At 35.8% G+C, this 18,096-nt stretch overlaps 1 protein-coding gene across 1 annotated transcript in view; it reads left to right on the top strand.

The window, feature by feature from the left end:
- LOC102499626 (cadherin-18-like) overlaps nucleotides 1-18,096 on the top strand; it is a 526,097-nt gene that overhangs the window by 438,419 nt on the left and 69,582 nt on the right. Inside the window, 1 exon segment of the mRNA XM_006169537.1 lies at nucleotides 14,652-14,788. Coding sequence (XP_006169599.1) covers nucleotides 14,652-14,788 — 137 coding nt within the window.

The raw sequence follows: 18,096 nt of genomic DNA, 5'->3' as shown, positions 1-18,096 counted from the left end.
TGGTGAGTGCATGTGCCCTAAGGTAAAAACCTCTAAAAAATAATAATAGATTTAGGAATATTAGTTTGTTGTGCATAATGAGGAGCAGGAGTTATCTATGGAGAATGGCAAGAAATAAGGGTGAATATAATCTAGAAACAGATCATGAAGAAGATTATTGCAAAGTAAGGTCTGTGAAGCTTATCCTGGCAGCAATGCCAATGGGAGCAGAAGAGAAAACAGAAGCTTGAGTGATTATAACCAAAACAATGGCAGGAAGATTTGCATGTCAAAATATATAATAAATGAAAATGTGAAAGATAGAGTTTACACAATAAAATATAGAGCAAATGAGGAATTTAGATAAAAGACAAACCCCTTTTGGCATTGTTCCATGTATTCTCAATTAAGAACAGAGTTGTGGAGACCAGTAGATGGTATAGCGGTTACATTGCTGGACTCCCACATGACTGACCATGGGTCAAGTCCCAGACTCAGCAGCTTAAAACTCACCCCTGGTGTGTGTGTGTGCATGCCTAAAATCCCAGGAGGAGGATAGAAGAGAAGGGACTGTGGCATGGTCATCCACCTGGGGAGTGATTTCTCACTTTCCTTCTATCTCTGTCTCTCTCCCTCTATGGTGAGTGCATGTGCCCTAAGGTAAAAACCTCTAAAAAATAATAATAGATTTAGGAATATTAGTTTGTTGTGCATAATGAGGAGCAGGAGTTATCTATGGAGAATGGCAAGAAATAAGGGTGAATATAATCTAGAAACAGATCATGAAGAAGATTATTGCAAAGTAAGGTCTGTGAAGCTTATCCTGGCAGCAATGCCAATGGGAGCAGAAGAGAAAACAGAAGCTTGAGTGATTATAACCAAAACAATGGCAGGAAGATTTGCATGTCAAAATATATAATAAATGAACTTTGAAAATGTGAAAGATAGAGTTTACACAATAAAATATAGAGCAAATGAGGAATTTAGATAAAAGACAAACCCCTTTTGGCATTGTTCCATGTATTCTCAACATGTGGTAAAATAGCCCACTGCACATAGAACTATGGTTTCTATCTGGGCACAAAATTCCTCTCCAGGGGACAGTTGGCAATGTCTGAACTCATTTCTGCTTATCACAGCTTGAGAGCAAGCCTTAGTTCAAGCTGCTGCAACAAATTACCTTGGGCAGTGTGAGATGAGCAAAATAAAGCAATTATTCTCAGATTTCTGGAGGCTGGGAAGTCCAAGATGGAACTATCTGTCTATTGAGCACCTGGAGCACAAAATTCCTCTCCAGGGGACAGTTGGCAATGTCTGAACTCATTTCTGCTTATCACAGCTTGAGAGCAAGCCTTAGTTCAAGCTGCTGCAACAAATTACCTTGGGCAGTGTGAGATGAGCAAAATAAAGCAATTATTCTCAGATTTCTGGAGGCTGGGAAGTCCAAGATGGAAGTATCTGTCTATTGAGCACCTGGAAAGGGCCTGCTTCCTCGTTTGCAGATGGCCATCTTCTTGTTGTGTCCTCATAAGTAGACAGAAAGAAAGCAAACTCCTAGTTACTCCCTACAAGGGCACAAATCCCATGATGAGGGGTTCACTAATTCCCACTGACAATTTCTAGTAGTAATTTCCTGTTTTAGTCACTCTGGCGGCAATTACAAATTATCATGGACAAGGGGAACTATAAACAAATATTGATCTCTCACATTCTGGAGTCTGAGAGTCTGAGATCAAGGCATGGTTGGGTTGTGGTGAGGGCTGTCTTCCAGGTTGCTGACTGCCAACCTCTCATTTCCTTGCAAGTTGGAAGAAACCATGCTAGCTCCCTGACTTCTTTCTATAAGGGCACTAATCCCAATATGAGGGCTCCACCCTTATTGCCTAATTACCTCTCAAAGACCCCATCACCAAATACCACCATACTACAGATTAGGTTTCAATATTTGAATTTATGTAGATTCAAGAATCCAGACCATTGCAAGTAGAGAACGACTGCTATTTTGGAGGATAGGCCAGAAAAGGTGCTAAATACCCTATAATTCACAGGACAGCCCCACAACCCCAAATGACACCAGGCTGGGAAACACTGACACAGAGTAAATCAAACCAAGTGGCAGAGTACTGAAACTGTAGTACCAGTCATGTTCAAGAAAAGACATTAAGAAAGGATACCTTTGTTAGTTATGTGACAGTGTGCATAAGTCATGAATATGTATCACCATATAGGCATTTCAACATATGCATTGATTCAATAAAACAATTACTTTCTATGTATATTAATTGTTCCATGAGTCTATCCATTGCCTCAATAATTACCCTGTAGTATTGGGGACATGTATTGAACACTCCCTCTGATGCACACTCCCAGTTGTTGGGATATAAGAATGATTGGCACATTGTCTCCCAAATGCTAATGGGGAAGCATTGATGTATTAGCATATGCATTATTCTTTCCACTGTGTTTTGGTTAGACGACTAACATGAATCCTGCTAAAGCTGCCTTAAAATAATTAGACTCCATAGCTGCTGTTTGGGGCCATAATTTACATATTTATTCTTGATTTTAATAAAAATGTGTCATTCACATGGGCCTCTAGGTGCAAACAGTGAATAAAAAATAGAAAACATTAGCAAACACAAAAGCAAGCCTTATACCTCCACCTTTCTCAGGGACCAAATGTTTGTACTAATTAAAGAAAAGCACATTGAAAAGATGTACTTCTCAATGTGCCCTGGAACGCAATTAACTCCAAGTTTGTAGAATTAGTAATGAAAGGGAGTTTGAGTCTTACAAGCATTTGTGAAAAGCTTCCTGAGTTGTCTTTTGTATTGCAATTTTCTAAACTATTAGTGAAACTCTTTAGATTTCTTAGAGCGTGCCATGTCTAGGATTTGTTTTCTTCAATTCAAAGCTAGATGTATAATTTTGCAGCAATATAGTCATCACCTTTTAAGAAGAATAAATAAAATTAGAGCCAGGCTATTTACCAGCAGTGAATAAAACTTTGATTTCCATAGGTTGCACAAACTTGCTGGTATACTAGAAACAGAATACAGGAATTTCACAGATTAGCTCCACTGAGATGAGCAACCATGTTTTAGCAATGAGAAGTGTAAGAGCATTTGTAAATTTGACTTTATACCATGGTACTATTAAAAATAGTGGCCATTGATTGCTTGTTATCAATTAATTAGGACTTTATGCATAGTTCCATAAACCCTTTAAAAACCCTGAAAGAAGGGCCAACACATGGCATAGCAGTTAGGTCGCTGGACTCTTGCATGATCCTACCATGTTTTGAATTCAGATCTCATGGCTTGAAACTCACACCAGGCAGATATGCATGAGTGCACAAAATCCTGGGAAAAGAATGGAGGAAAGGGGATTGCAGTGTGGACATCCCCCCAGTAGATGATTTCTCATTCTCTCACTCACTGTCTCTGTCTCTGTCTCTCTCTCTCTGGTGAGTGTACACATCCTAAGGCAAAAACCTCTATAAATAAATAAATAAAATAAAAATCCTGAAAGAGTCTGCGTTATTTGGTTTCATTCTGCAAATGAATAAGCTAAAATGCAGAAAATTAATTCGAGATATAATGGAAGATTCAGAAGGCAAATCCAGTTTTACTTTACTCTGAGAACATTGACTTTTTTTAAATTCTCAATATGATACTTCTCATCTATATCCTAATATAACAAAAATAAAAATTTGTGTATTTGCAAAAATCAAATATCACAAATTAGGAAGCAAGCAAATATTTTAAATACTCTGAAAATCATCATAGTTCCAGGGTCTAGTCCTTGTATAAATTTATTTTATTCACACCAAAAAGAGGATCTTTTTTTAATTCTATTATCTCAGGAGTAAAATTGTCCTTAATTTTAGAAATGCCCAATATTGTAAAACCAAAGTTGTATACTATTTTACTTACTAGGTTGTCAGCAAAGTCTTGATGTATTTTTTCCTTTTTCTATGCAAAAACATATCATCATTTCCTGATGACCTAATAGTATAAGAAAAAATGAGTTTATGGAGTTCCCCAATTACATTTCTCACAGAATGATTCAGCTTTAGTAGTTGAATAAATACATGACTTAAGAACCAGTAATCAATAGTGATTAAACAAGAATGTGGTGATTTATCCATGCTTCAGTAAAGATATAGAAAATGTCTAGAAATGGATTAATTTTTTAGTAAAATTTATTTAAAAGTCTAGGATCATCCTCCTGTGGCAACTACCCCAAATCATAGTCCTGCTGCCAGGAGAACTTGATAATTTGGGAGAGCATGCATAAATCATTTAACTTATCATTTAATTCAAGTGAGTATCTAAGTCCTGCTTTAGTCATATCCTCTAAATCTCCTAGCAGGAACTAATGTCCAAATAGTTCTCATTTTGGGGCCAGCAGGTGGTGTGGTGGTTAAGGCTCTGGACTCCCACACGGTCAACCATGGTTTGAGTCCTGGACCTGCTGGACTCTTTCTCATTTTCTTTCTCTCTTCTTTGTTCTCTTTCCTCTTTCTCTGTATGTCTCTCTCTGATGAGAGCATATACCCTAAAGCAAATTAAAAAATAGTAATAATAATGAAATAATTCTTAAAAAAAGGCTCTCATTTTTCATGTACATTTTTTAAGAAATGAAAACAAATCTAAGACAAGTTTTCATCAATTTCTAGAATTCTGGATTATTGAAAGTTCTCTCATTCTAGTGAGAGGCATACAAATAAAAGAGGGGGGGAACATCATTGCTTATGCAGGGGATTTTCTCCTCTACTTTTGTTTCACTGAGTGGAGGTTTTAGTTCAGAAAGTTAAAAAGTTTCCCAAAATATCTACGTGTTAGGTGTGCCACCCATTTAAGTACTTAAGCATTACACATGATTTATTACTTAACATATAATCATATGTTTGCTTTATTATTGCTTTCAGAAAAATTTTTTTCTTAGATGCACGATTTGTACAATAAATAGCATCCTTCAACTAACAAATGGAACCATTCATTTTTTGTTTATCTGAGCTATCAGGTGTGTGACTTTCTGTTCATCTAAAGAAGAGGCCAGATAGCCATAATATCCGACAGGCTGGGTATGGATTAAACTTTATCCCTACGATTTTGATCGTAGTTACTAAAAGTTAACAGACAGCTATTTGGGGAACAAAATCTCAAAGACGTTTGTCTTGCTACACCCATGCAGAGCCTGCAAGTATTTAAAGTATGACAACTGAAAGAGCTTTTCTGTACTTGAAGCCAACTGAAGCTTCACCAAGTAAATCATTGTAAAAATAGATTCCCATTACGTAAGTTTTAAATTAATCTCTCACGGTGAAATGGACAGCATATAATGAAAATAATAAGTGCCTCCAAAGACTGAAATTTTGTTATTGAAATGAAAAAGGATTTTTCCAATGCACTTTACCATGACTAATAATCATCTTGCATCTATGCTTATATAATCTATGCTTCCCTTATGCTTACATAAAGGGAAATTGAGTGCCCAATGATGAACTGGATAACATGTTTAAAGTAGCTTCTGTCGAAGGAAATACTTGAACAAAGGTAATAATTATTGAAATTGACTGTTCACATGGTCATAACTTGGTGACCTATTTGCTGGTTCCTAAAGTACTCATTTCAATAATGAACTTTCATCTTATTTCGTATGATGCACTTTATTTTCACTTTCCTTATTGCTTTGAACATATTTACTAGAAATATGAAATGGAGCATATGTTGCATGAGCAAACAGGGAGCAGTTGTTGAAATAAAATTATAACCCATATTTATTTGTTATAATGGCAGCTCTGTGAGGAGACCTCTTGTACTGGGTGTGGTATGAATAGGCTCATTTATCTGCCAGTGTGAAATTAGTTTTCCTAGGAGACTTATTCAATTAGATGGCTCTTAAGAAGTACTGGGCAAATCTGAGCTGGCACTTTATTATGCTTTCTTTCATATCTCCCTAGGAAATGACTAATACCTCTTGTATTGATCAGTCATCATGCCACTTCAGACATAGCATAGAGCGTGAACATGATCTTTATGCCTATTTCACAGGATACGCAGGATATAGTGACTGTATACTGGGGACAGGATTGCAGGAGTGTGTTACAAGCATCATATTAGAATAACCTTTAATAGTTAACAACATTTTCTTCTTTATTTTAATCCTTTTATCCACCTATGCCTGTAGATTTAGCTAATGCATTAACTAGATATGCTACAAGGTAGCTTATTTTTTTTTTAAAGTATTTATTTCTTCAGAGAAAGAGGAAGAAAGACAATACTCACAAAAGGATGTCCATGCCACAATCCACTCCAGCTTCAGACAACTCTAGATCATGGGCACACATAAATGCAGGATAGTCAGGGAGATTTCCAGATGCAAACCTGGAACCCTCTCATGGGGGTCAGCATTGCAGACCATCACTTTTCTTCCTCCTCCTCCTCCTCCTCCTCCTTTCTTCCTCCTCTTCTTCTCTTCTTCTTCTTCTTTCTTCTTCTTTTTTTAACTGGTGTGCCATTGTCTGGCTCATATCTTTGCTTTCCCTCAAGATCCTATCTGACATCTACAAAATAGGACTTACTATTGATAATTTTATTACATTACAAAATTATTTTTAAAAATCAGACTTCTATTAAATATTATAAGAAATACAAATATATTTTATTTATTTTTATTATTATTTTAAAATTTGCTATAGGACACATTTGCTCACCAGAGAGGGACACAGGCAGAGAGAGAGAGAAAGGGAGAAAACAAGCCATCAGGTCCAGGATTTGAACTGCAGTTGGCCATATGGGAGTCCAGAAACTTAACCACCATTAACCACCCAGCTAACTGCTGGCCCCTATCTAAGTATTTTTTAATGAGATAAGATAAGCAATTATAAAAAAATGTTACTTTCTGAATTAATGTAAGCAATTTTAAACACAATATTAGTGTTTCATATAAAAGGGGATATTGGAATGTATATATATATATATATATATATATATACACACACACACATGTATATAAATATATATACCAGAGATTAAAAAAAAAAGAAAAAATAATCTGGATAAATAAGACATGATGGTATATTGCCACAATTATCTCTACCAAAATGTTTACAAAGGCAATGAAAGACTAGTATAAAATGTCTCAGTTAATCTCACATTAAGTATTAATAGGTTATTGTATTTGTTGATTGCTTGGCTGATTTATTCATTAAGAGGCAAAGCAATACATTTATGTTACTATATATAAAAGAAAAAGAGTGTTAGACTTATAATCCATACAAATGAAATTTGGATACACTGAAGAGGAAAATAAAAATTAAATTTTGAAAGAATTTTTCAGAAACAGGATGTAGTTTATACAATTCACGTGGAGACTCTTGGTCATTCAGGAGTAACTTTCATTTGGATCCCACTATGTTTCTAGCACAGAACTAGACAGAACAAAAACAGCACTATTTATGAACTTTCTCATCAAAATAAATTCAAGGTTTCTGGGAAAGAAAGAAAGAAAACTTTCCGAGGAAACATTTAAAAAAATGATAGGTGTTATGTTTTGAGGCCTGGCATTTACTACTCAAATGCATAATCCTTTCATATATTACTTCAGTTAATCCTTGCAATAAAATAACAGTATAGATGTTATCTGCATTTCGCTTATGAATGCAGTCCAGACATTGTAAATTTCTTATGATCACAGAGCTAGTAGATGGTAGAGCTGTGATTAGTAGGTTTGCTTGGCTTCTAAACCTGTGCTGATTTCCTTACTACTCAAAACAGTTTTCACGGAAACCAGCAGTTAGCGTAATGGCTATGTTGCTGGACTCCCATGTAGTCGACTGCGGTTCGTGTCCTGGACCCGGTGGCTTAAAACTCATGCCGGGTATGTGAGCGTGCGTGCTCAAGATCCCGAGAGGAGAATGGAGGAGAAGGGATTGCGGCGTGACCATCCTCCCTGGGGGGGTGATTTCTCGCTTTCTGTCTCTATGTCTCTCTCTGTCTGTTTGGCGAGCGCATGCGCCCTATAGCAAAAACCTCCCCCCAAAAAAAAAGAAAAAGAAAAAACAGTTTTCACGTAGGTGTATGCTAACCTGTTAGAAAAATAAATCCCCTAGAATTGATCTTTACATTACAAGTGGCCAGGTATCTGCAACTTATTTACACACAAGAAAGAATTAAAGTGTTTTTCAGCAAACTGGAAGATGTTAGTGACAATCTCCCAGGTCTTAAACTGGGAAATTTGCTTATGGGTAAGCTTTCCCTTCCTCATAATTATTTCTTTTTTACCTCTTCATATAATTTAAAAAAAAAAAAAAAAAAAACAAGAACATACGAATGTGCTTTTATGATCCAAATGCTCTTGCCTTTTTTTCCCCATCTGTGCATTTGTCTCTTCAAAAAAGCACAGAATTTAACTTTCTCTACCCAGCCTCTAGATCCATCCCTTCTACCTTTCCATAAAGAGAATATGTGTATTCTCTCACTGTCTTAATTATGTGCTATGGTTCAGTCAATGCCTTTTAAGTATTTGAGAATATTTTATTCTAAGGGAAGATGCTACCTCTTAAGTGCAATATAAGTGCAATCCCTTTCCTTCATTTCCCCATCCTGTCAGGATTTGGGGCAGGCACATACCTGCATTGGTATGTTTTCCAAGCAGCTGGAGCTGAGATTCCATCCGGTTGACCATATGGCATCCAAGTCCCAGTGCACAGCGCTAACCTATTGCACTAAAGAGCCAGCTCAGAAACAGATAGATTTTATTGACAATTATCCTAATGAGAATATTTTCATCTATTTTAAAATTATTTATTTGACAAACTGTTTTAGAGACCCATATCACTTTTTAATGTTAATAATTAGTGTTGGATGATTTCATATTTGATCCTCAAAATAGTTTCAAACAGTTTCTTTTCTCTCACATTTCTGTTTTCCCTTTGTCTGATTTTTATTTCTGTGACTGGCCAGAAATCCAAGGGTAGTTAAGCAGATCTATTTAGTTCTACTTGAGTCACAAGTCAATTGCAATTTCATGATTAAGATTCCTTAGACTCAAACATCCCCCAATACCTAGCCCTTAAACTGTTAATTTGTCAAGAAATCTAGATCATGTAGAAAACTAAGAAGCAAGTAACAGGAATCTGAGGATGCAATCCTAGCATTCTAACTACCATTTTCTTACTATTTAAACATAGATTTTATTTTTCTAACTCTAAATAATAAGAGTATTTTCTCTGAAAATATCAAACCACTAACAGTAACACCTGAAGTTACAAATACTAGTGTGGGGACTAGCAGAATGCATAATGGTTACTTTATTAGACTTCCGCACAGTCAACCATGGTTCGAGCCCTGGGTTCAAACTCATGCCAAGTGCATATACGTGTGTGCCCAAAATCCCAAGGTGAGAATGTAGGACAAGGGACTGTGGAGTGGCTATCCCCCTGGGAGTGATTTCTTGCTTTCTGTCTCTCTCTCTCGTCTCTCTGGATAGCACATATGTACTATAGGAAAAATCTCTTAAAAAAAAAAGAAAGTACACCGTTAAAAGAGCGGAGACTGCTCTGACGCAAGATTGCACCGTTTTAGATTCTGTATTTAGCTTACAAAGAGAAGAGAGCAGCATGTTCTCTTGAATGACGGTTTTGAAGTAATCAAGTGTTTCCTATGAGGCATATTCTGCTGTATTTTAGGGGTGTATTGTTAGCAATGTAATCTGAGCTTTCCTACAGTCCCTCTTAGCCAAAAGTCTGGGAAGTGACCTGAACTTTCCTGAAAGTAGCTGCAGGAAACTTTGAGGCTGAACATGTTCTAATTTTAAGTCTCCCAACTTTCAGTTACAGAAACCAGTTTTTTTTTTTTTTTTTAGAGTAACCAAAAATGTATATTTTGTTGTTGTTGTTGTTTTAAATACAGGATAATGACAACTAATTTTAGGTGATGACATAGTCAGAATGCCAGTTGATTACATTTTAAAATATATTATTTTTCTTCTGTAACCAGACTTATCACATACCCTAGGCAGATCAATCTCACCCTCAGCATCAGGTCTCTGGGAAGGGTTATTATCAGAAGGTCTTTTCCTTGTAAGAACTCAAGTCAAAGAAAGCAAAGCAGTTTCTCTGTACCATGGCTGCAGTGTCTGGATTTAGTGTTCCTGAGAGGACTTGATTGGTTTCTGTAACTTTTCTTGTTTAGATAGTTTTTTTCTTTTTTTTTTGGAGAGGTTTTCGCTATAGGGCGCATGCACTCGCCAGACAGACAGAGAGAGACAGAGAGACAGAAAGCGAGAAATCACCCCCCAGGGGGGATGGCCATGCCGCAATCCCTTCTCCTCCATTCTCCCCTCGGATCTTGGGCACGTATGCACCCGCGCCTGGCGTGAGTTTTAAGCCACCGGGTCTGGGACGCGAACCGCGGTCGACTACGTGGGAGTCCAGTGACAGCCATTCCGCTAACTGCTAGTTCCCAAGATAGTTTTTTTCTTGCTGAACTTTCTTCAATTAATTTATAGTTATTATTAAAACAATGTACAAGGGACATATCTTTCTTTTGATCATGTAGTTACAAGTGATACATTCTCTTTTCTGGTATTTTTTAACTAATGGTGCCTGTATTTCTTGGGATACTCGGAGTTTCAGAACCATTAGTATCTATTTTTCTTTTTTTTTTAATGAGAGATTTTTGCTATAGGGTACATGCACTCACCAGAGATAGAAGATGAGAGATCATGCATCTTGGGGGATGGCCACTCCACAATCCTTTCTCTTCCATTCTCCTCTCAGGATCTTGGGCATCCATGCTCATTATGTCCAGTGTAGAGTTTCAAGCCTCTGGGTCCAGGATTCAAACTCTGGTCAGCCTTGTGGGAGTCCAGCTATGTAACTGTTATGCCAGTTGCTGGTCTCCACCAATAGTAACTTTTGCTGTGTTTGTGCATGTGTATCTACAAGCCATTTGAAGATTTTACACCTTAGCAATGTGTTCTGCTTACTTGTTAATACATCCTGCCTGTGACAAGCACGGAGTTATATTGCAATTATACTTACACTCCGGTTTAAAAAGTATGACAACTTTTGTAGTTTCCATTGCCACAATTGCCTATCCTATATATGTGTATATTTTTATTTCAATTTCTTTTATACATTCAATCACATATGCCAATAGCCCCAAAAATAGACAAGTGGGATTACATCAGATTAAGAAGTTTCTGCATGGCAAAAGACACAGTAATTAGTGTGAATCGACAGTCCTCAGAATGGGAAAATATTTTTGTGAACTATGTGTCAGATAAGGGACTGATAACCAGAATACACAGTGAACTCAAGATGATCAACCTAATTAAAAGATGGGAGAATGAGTTGAAAAAAAAAACCATTAAGAATGATATATGAATAGCCAAAAAGCATATGAAAAAATGTTCAACATCCCTCATTGTAAGGGAAATGCAGATCAAAGCACAGTAAGATACCACCTAACCCCAGCCAGAATGACTGAGATTAAAAAAAATAAATAAAAAAGCTAAGTGCTGGCAGGGGTGTGGTGAAAGGGGAACTCTCCTACACTGCTGATGGGAATGTAAATTTGTCCAGCCACTATGTAGAACAATATGGAGATTCCTCAAAAATCCTCAAATAGATCTACCTATTTTCTATTTTTACCCAACTTTTCATATGTTCCTCATGCTAAGATAGACATTTCCTCCATTCGTTCTCTTCAATCCAATCTTTTTTCCTTCTTATGAGTTTTGCCATAGAGAAGTAGTCTCCTCTCTCAAAAGAATTATTCCCGTCAGCAAAGATAGTGCTTTATATTACTTATATCAGAAAAATAAAAATGTCAAACCCATCTCCCTGATGACATAAAGGCTTCTTTTTTCTGATCTTCACTCAGGAAAAGGTACCAATAAATTGTCCTGACTACTGAGATTTATATATCCTTATTCCATATACTGTCGAATTGACTATAATAGAACTGCAATCTTTTGCATTTTATTAAAATTACTTTTGCCAAAATAACGAATAATGTCCATCTCCCTAAATCACATCAATGCTTCCTAACCTCACTCAGCCTCATAGCAGAAGGCACTGCCATGGTCCACTCCTTCCTTGAGAGTCTCTTTCTTTTTGGCTTCCATGCTACCACTCTCCCAGTTGTCACCCTCTCCTGTTGTCACCTTTTAGACACATAGTGGGCTACTATACTCTAAAAGTTGGGTGCTTCAGTGCTCAACCTTCTGTTTTCTCTTATCTTACATGATTCACTTCTATATCATACTATTCCCATTATTTTAAACTTATGCTAGTATTTATCAATTTATATAGCCTGTTTGGACAGTGGCCTTGAACTCCATACCTATGTTTAATTTCTGCTTTTTATCCACATGTTTTCATAACTGACATCTGAAGCATCCGATGTCAAAGTCATTCTTTTCTCTCAAACTGTTTCTAACTCTTCTTTCCATCTCAAAAAATGAGTCTATCAACTATTTCATAGACCACACATACATATTCACAAACAAATTGAGCCAGTATGACTTCTTCCATTTACTAATGCCACTCCAACACAAAGTTCTATAGGCTATATCAAATATATAGCAGTATTTTGCATGCTCTTTCCCATTACCTTATATTTTTCTACTTTTGTCCAAGATAACATCATTTTTTCATTTTTTTAAAATTTTCTACAATCCAAGATTCAAAGTAGCTACTGCAATTTTCCAAAACATAAATACATTTGTTTTTTCCATTATTTAAAGTATTTTCTTGTGCCAACCAGTAGCATTGTAGTTGAGACTACTGAATCCCACGTGACTGGACCCAGCAGCTTGTAAAACATGCTGAGAACATGTGCATGGGGGCCCAAAGCCCCAAGAGGAGAATAAAGAAGGGATTATGGTATGGCCATCCCCTCTGGAGGGATTGAGTTCTCAATTTCCTTCTCTCGCCTTCTCTCCAATGAGTGCACGTACCCTGTAGCAGATATTGAAGAAAAAAAAAAAGTTTTTCCATTGATTTTAGAGAAAGGTAAAATCCGTGTGCTGCCAAGCCTGCTGGGTCTAACTCCTGGCCATCTGCATCAGTCGCCAACTCAGAAATTTGAACCCGTCGTTTGGCTTCTAGCTTTGCAGGGGACTTGTGTAACTGCTGTGCCCCAGAGATTGAGCCATCAGTTCATTCTTTTTTCTTCCAAGTTTAGAAGAAATATTATCTAGCTTAAGGAAAAAGTATTAGTGGTTTTAAGAGAGAAGAGAACATTTCTGTCCTTAAATAATTCTAGAAAGAGCCTCAAACATTACTAGAACACATGAGGGCTGCTTACTAGGCTAGTTATTCATATGCATGTTTGCTAGCTATTACTGAGTTATGTACAATCCAAGAACTCAGGGATAAGAAAACCATAAATAACTATAGTGTATGCGTGCGTTCGTGCGTGAGTGTGTGTGTGATACCTAGGATCAGCTGAACTAGACTGGCCTTTGCTTTCTACCTGTTTCTCATTAGTATGCACGATTGTGCATTAATACATTTACTAAGCAGCTCTGCTTTAGTATGGGGAGTCTTAACTGAGAACTTTTTGTTACTCCTGCTGGGACAAGTGACAATAGTAGAGCATGAGATAAACCTGTAAAATTCATGAAACAAAGGCCCAAGGGAACCAGCAGTTAGCGTAATGGCTATGTCACTGGACTCCCACGTAGTCGACTTCGGTTAGCATCCTGGACCTGGTCGGCTTAAAACTCAGGCCGGGCACTCCCGAGAGGAGAATGGAGGAGAAGGGATTGCGGCATGACCATCTCCCCTGGGGGTGGGGGGTGATTTCTTGCTTTCTGTCTCTATGTCTCTCTCTGTCTGGCGAGCGCACGTGCCCTATAAGGGAAAAAACGTCTCAAAGAAAAAAAAAAAACCAAAGGCCCAAGACATGACACCATCACTTTAAAGTCATTTTGTTGCCAAAGGAAGCTGGAGGCCAAACCCAGTTGAGAAAACCCTGTACAACCACGGGAGCTGAGAGAGAGACTGTGGCCCATCACACAGCCACCTCGATTGTGTTTGTTCTCATCCCTTGACAAAACAAGGATTTAGTCAAGGAAAATGAGGGAGATACAATGGTAATAAATATGTTTTGCTTTTCATTTTATATTTATCTTCTAATCTCAGCTATAACAGAACCCCAAATTACTAGGTCATCAGAAAAGTCGTGATGTGTCTTTCTATTTAAAAATGTGTCATGACTTTCCTGACAACTCAATAAAATGATCTATAATCCTAATTTTTTTTTTTTCAATAAAATGATCTATAATCCTAATTTTTTTTAGTGTATTTACAGCATTTTTGGTTTCATTTCATTTCTGTTTTCATCTTTTTTTTTCTCTCTCTTTTAAGTCGATGAGTTTCTATTATATGATTTTATTCATGGAATTTAGGAAGGATTTTTAAACTATTTTTTTGAATAAGTAATTTCACTGAGCAATAATTACAGACTGACAGGTTAAAAATAATTGATGCAAGTTATACATAAATACAAAATTGTCATGCAAATCTTGAGTCAAGTATAGAATTTAAATGTGTATATTCATTGAAGTATATTTGATTGAATAACTACCTTGGTTGAGTTGTACTTTCTCATTGTGGTATGAAATTAAAAAAGCGTTTTTTTTTTTTCTAGATACTTTATCAACTACAATGCTGAAGATGACAGATTTTTCAACATTGATGCCAACACTGGAACCATTAAGACAACAAAGGTTCTTGACAGAGAAGAAACCCCATGGTATAACATCACAGTTGCTGCTTCAGAAAATGGTAAATTATTTTCTGTATGTATCATAGGAAGAGACATAACTTGTACATAAAGACTTATGTTGAGATCTCCTTGAAACTTGAATTCCCACCATTTTTACTTTTGATGTCAGAATCTAGCAGAAAGCACAGTGTTTAGATGCAATCAGTCATTATCAGATACTGTGAATCAATCTTACTCCTTTTTCCTTACTTTAATACCAGGATAGTAGTGGAAAACTGACATTAAAGCTCTTTTAGTCCTGACTCAAGTAATGAGTGTTTGGTTTCTTCCTGATTGTAAGTTTTGCTTTTTCACATGCTTACAGCTTACTTAACTCATCAAGAATTAGAAGGGTACCTCAGTCGAAGTAGTTCAGAGGAACAAGAAATGAAAATATATACTTATGCTTAGATAATTTTATCAGTATAACATCCCTGACTAAGCATCAATGAACACTTAACACAATTTATAGTGGAAAAATTACTCTCAGAATTTCAATAGCTGGTGTAAGCCATCTTCAAGTCATATATATGATGTAAAGTTGAAGATGAGTCTTGCTCCATTCCCATCCAGGATATAGCTTTGTGGGAAATACTTAAGTTCAGAAAACCAAGCATAAATATCAATAATTGTATCTGAGTTCAAAAAGGTGGATATGATTGTGCTTAAATGAAATTAGATTAAAACTCTAAGAAAATGGATACACTGTCATAACATTTTTTTTTCTCTCTCTTTTAAGTCGATGAGTTTCTATTATATGATTTTATTCATGGAATTTAGGAAGGATTTTTAAACTATTTTTTTGAATAAGTAATTTCACTGAGCAATAATTACAGACTGACAGGTTAAAAATAATTGATGCAAGTTATACATAAATACAAAATTGTCATGCAAATCTTGAGTCAAGTATAGAATTTAAATGTGTATATTCATTGAAGTATATTTGATTGAATAACTACCTTGGTTGAGTTGTACTTTCTCATTGTGTATGAAATTAAAAAAGCGTTTTTTTTTTTTTCTAGATACTTTATCAACTACAATGCTGAAGATGACAGATTTTTCAACATTGATGCCAACACTGGAACCATTAAGACAACAAAGGTTCTTGACAGAGAAGAAACCCCATGGTATAACATCACAGTTGCTGCTTCAGAAAATGGTAAATTATTTTCTGTATGTATCATAGGAAGAGACATAACTTGTACATAAAGACTTATGTTGAGATCTCCTTGAAACTTGAATTCCCACCATTTTTACTTTTGATGTCAGAATCTAGCAGAAAGCACAGTGTTTAGATGCAATCAGTCATTATCAGATACTGTGAATCAATCTTACTCCTTTTTCCTTACTTTAATACCAGGATAGTAGTGGAAAACTGACATTAAAGCTCTTTTAGTCCTGACTCAAGTAATGAGTGTTTGGTTTCTTCCTGATTGTAAGTTTTGCTTTTTCACATGCTTACAGCTTACTTAACTCATCAAGAATTAGAAGGGTACCTCAGTCGAAGTAGTTCAGAGGAACAAGAAATGAAAATATATACTTATGCTTAGATAATTTTATCAGTATAACATCCCTGACTAAGCATCAATGAACACTTAACACAATTTATAGTGGAAAAATTACTCTCAGAATTTCAATAGCTGGTGTAAGCCATCTTCAAGTCATATATATGATGTAAAGTTGAAGATGAGTCTTGCTCCATTCCCATCCAGGATATAGCTTTGTGGGAAATACTTAAGTTCAGAAAACCAAGCATAAATATCAATAATTGTATCTGAGTTCAAAAAGGTGGATATGATTGTGCTTAAATGAAATTAGATTAAAACTCTAAGAAAATGGATACACTGTCATAACAATAAAGCCTTCCTTTACATATTGGGAAATAAACTAAAGGTACCAATTATCCCCAATTTAGAGTTTTATGAAGAAATTATATATACACTTAAGGAAGATTCAATAGATTCATGAGAAAACCACACATTTATTCAAGATTAGAAATAATGCACACACAAAAATAGTGCTATATAAAATGAAACTATGCTTTTTGTCCTCCAAGAGTGTTTGACATTAAAAATATTTAAACAGTTACTGAGATATAATTCAAACAGTATACAATTCACTCTTTTAAAGTGTATAATTAAAAGACTTTTAGTATATTCAAAGATCTGTGCCCCCATTACCATAATAAATTTGATAACATTTTTATTACTCCAGGGATCCTGTAGCCCATAGTTATCACCCCCTGCCTTGTCTGTCTCCTCTATCCCAATGCAGGAATCCATAAATCTACTTTCTATTTCTATTATTTTTCCTATTGTAGTTCTTTTATATAAAATAATTTTACAATATAAGATCCTTTGTAACCATATTATTTTACTTCATATAATTTTTTAAAGTTTATTCATAATGCTTTAATAGATGTCATCAGTATTTAATTTCTTTTCATTGCCAAGAAAACATTCTGCCTCATAGATATATTACTTTTTTTAGGATTATTTAATTTAATTTTTTTTTCAATTTGCTATTGGGCACATGTCCCCATGAGAGAGAGAGAGAGTGAGAGAAATTGAGAAAGCAAGCCACCAGTTGTGGGACTTGAACTGCAGTCAGTCATGTGAGAGTTCAGTGCCTTAACCACTAAGCTACCTGCTGGCCCTGCTATATTACTTTTTATTTATCCATTTGTCACATGACAGGCATGTGTGTGGTTTCCATTTTTCTTTTCTTCATATGAATAATATTGATACCAGCATTTATGTGAAATTATTTGTGTGCACACATTTTCATTTCTCTTGGTCTGTCTGCATCTAATTGTGGAATTCCTGGATTATATGGTAATTTTATGTCCAGCCATTTGCTAACCTGCTGTACCATTTTACATGCCCATCAGCAGTGGAATTCACAGTTCTAAACATTGTGAATAGCATCTCTCTTTATCTTTTTAGTCACAGCCATGCCAGTGGGCCTGAGGTGATAGCTCCTTACGGTATACGCCCTTACATATTTCCCTTTGTTACAAACCAATTGGTAGGCTGCTCTAGTCTTCTCTATACTGCCCAGATTTCATCATGATTTTTGCACCTGTTAACTCAGTTCAAGTGTCTTCCATTTAGATTATTCTTCAAAATAGTATTATCTTTGTAAATAAGCATTCACCCATTACTTTTTATCACATTTTTAAAAATTTTATTTCTTTATACATTCAATTAACTTACAGCATGCAAAAAGAATTTTCCTAGAATGAATACACTGTATTTTAGTACAGTTAAAGATAATCATTATACACATTAGAACCAACAGATAATTACTTTTAAATGGGTGGTACAAA

This window comes from Tupaia chinensis, unplaced genomic scaffold (assembly GCF_000334495.1).
Source record: "Tupaia chinensis unplaced genomic scaffold, TupChi_1.0 Scaffold147218_1, whole genome shotgun sequence".
Classification (NCBI taxonomy): domain Eukaryota; kingdom Metazoa; phylum Chordata; class Mammalia; order Scandentia; family Tupaiidae; genus Tupaia; species Tupaia belangeri.
The sequence above is the reverse complement of the archived record's forward strand: the minus strand, read 5'-3'. Positions and strand labels throughout refer to the sequence as shown.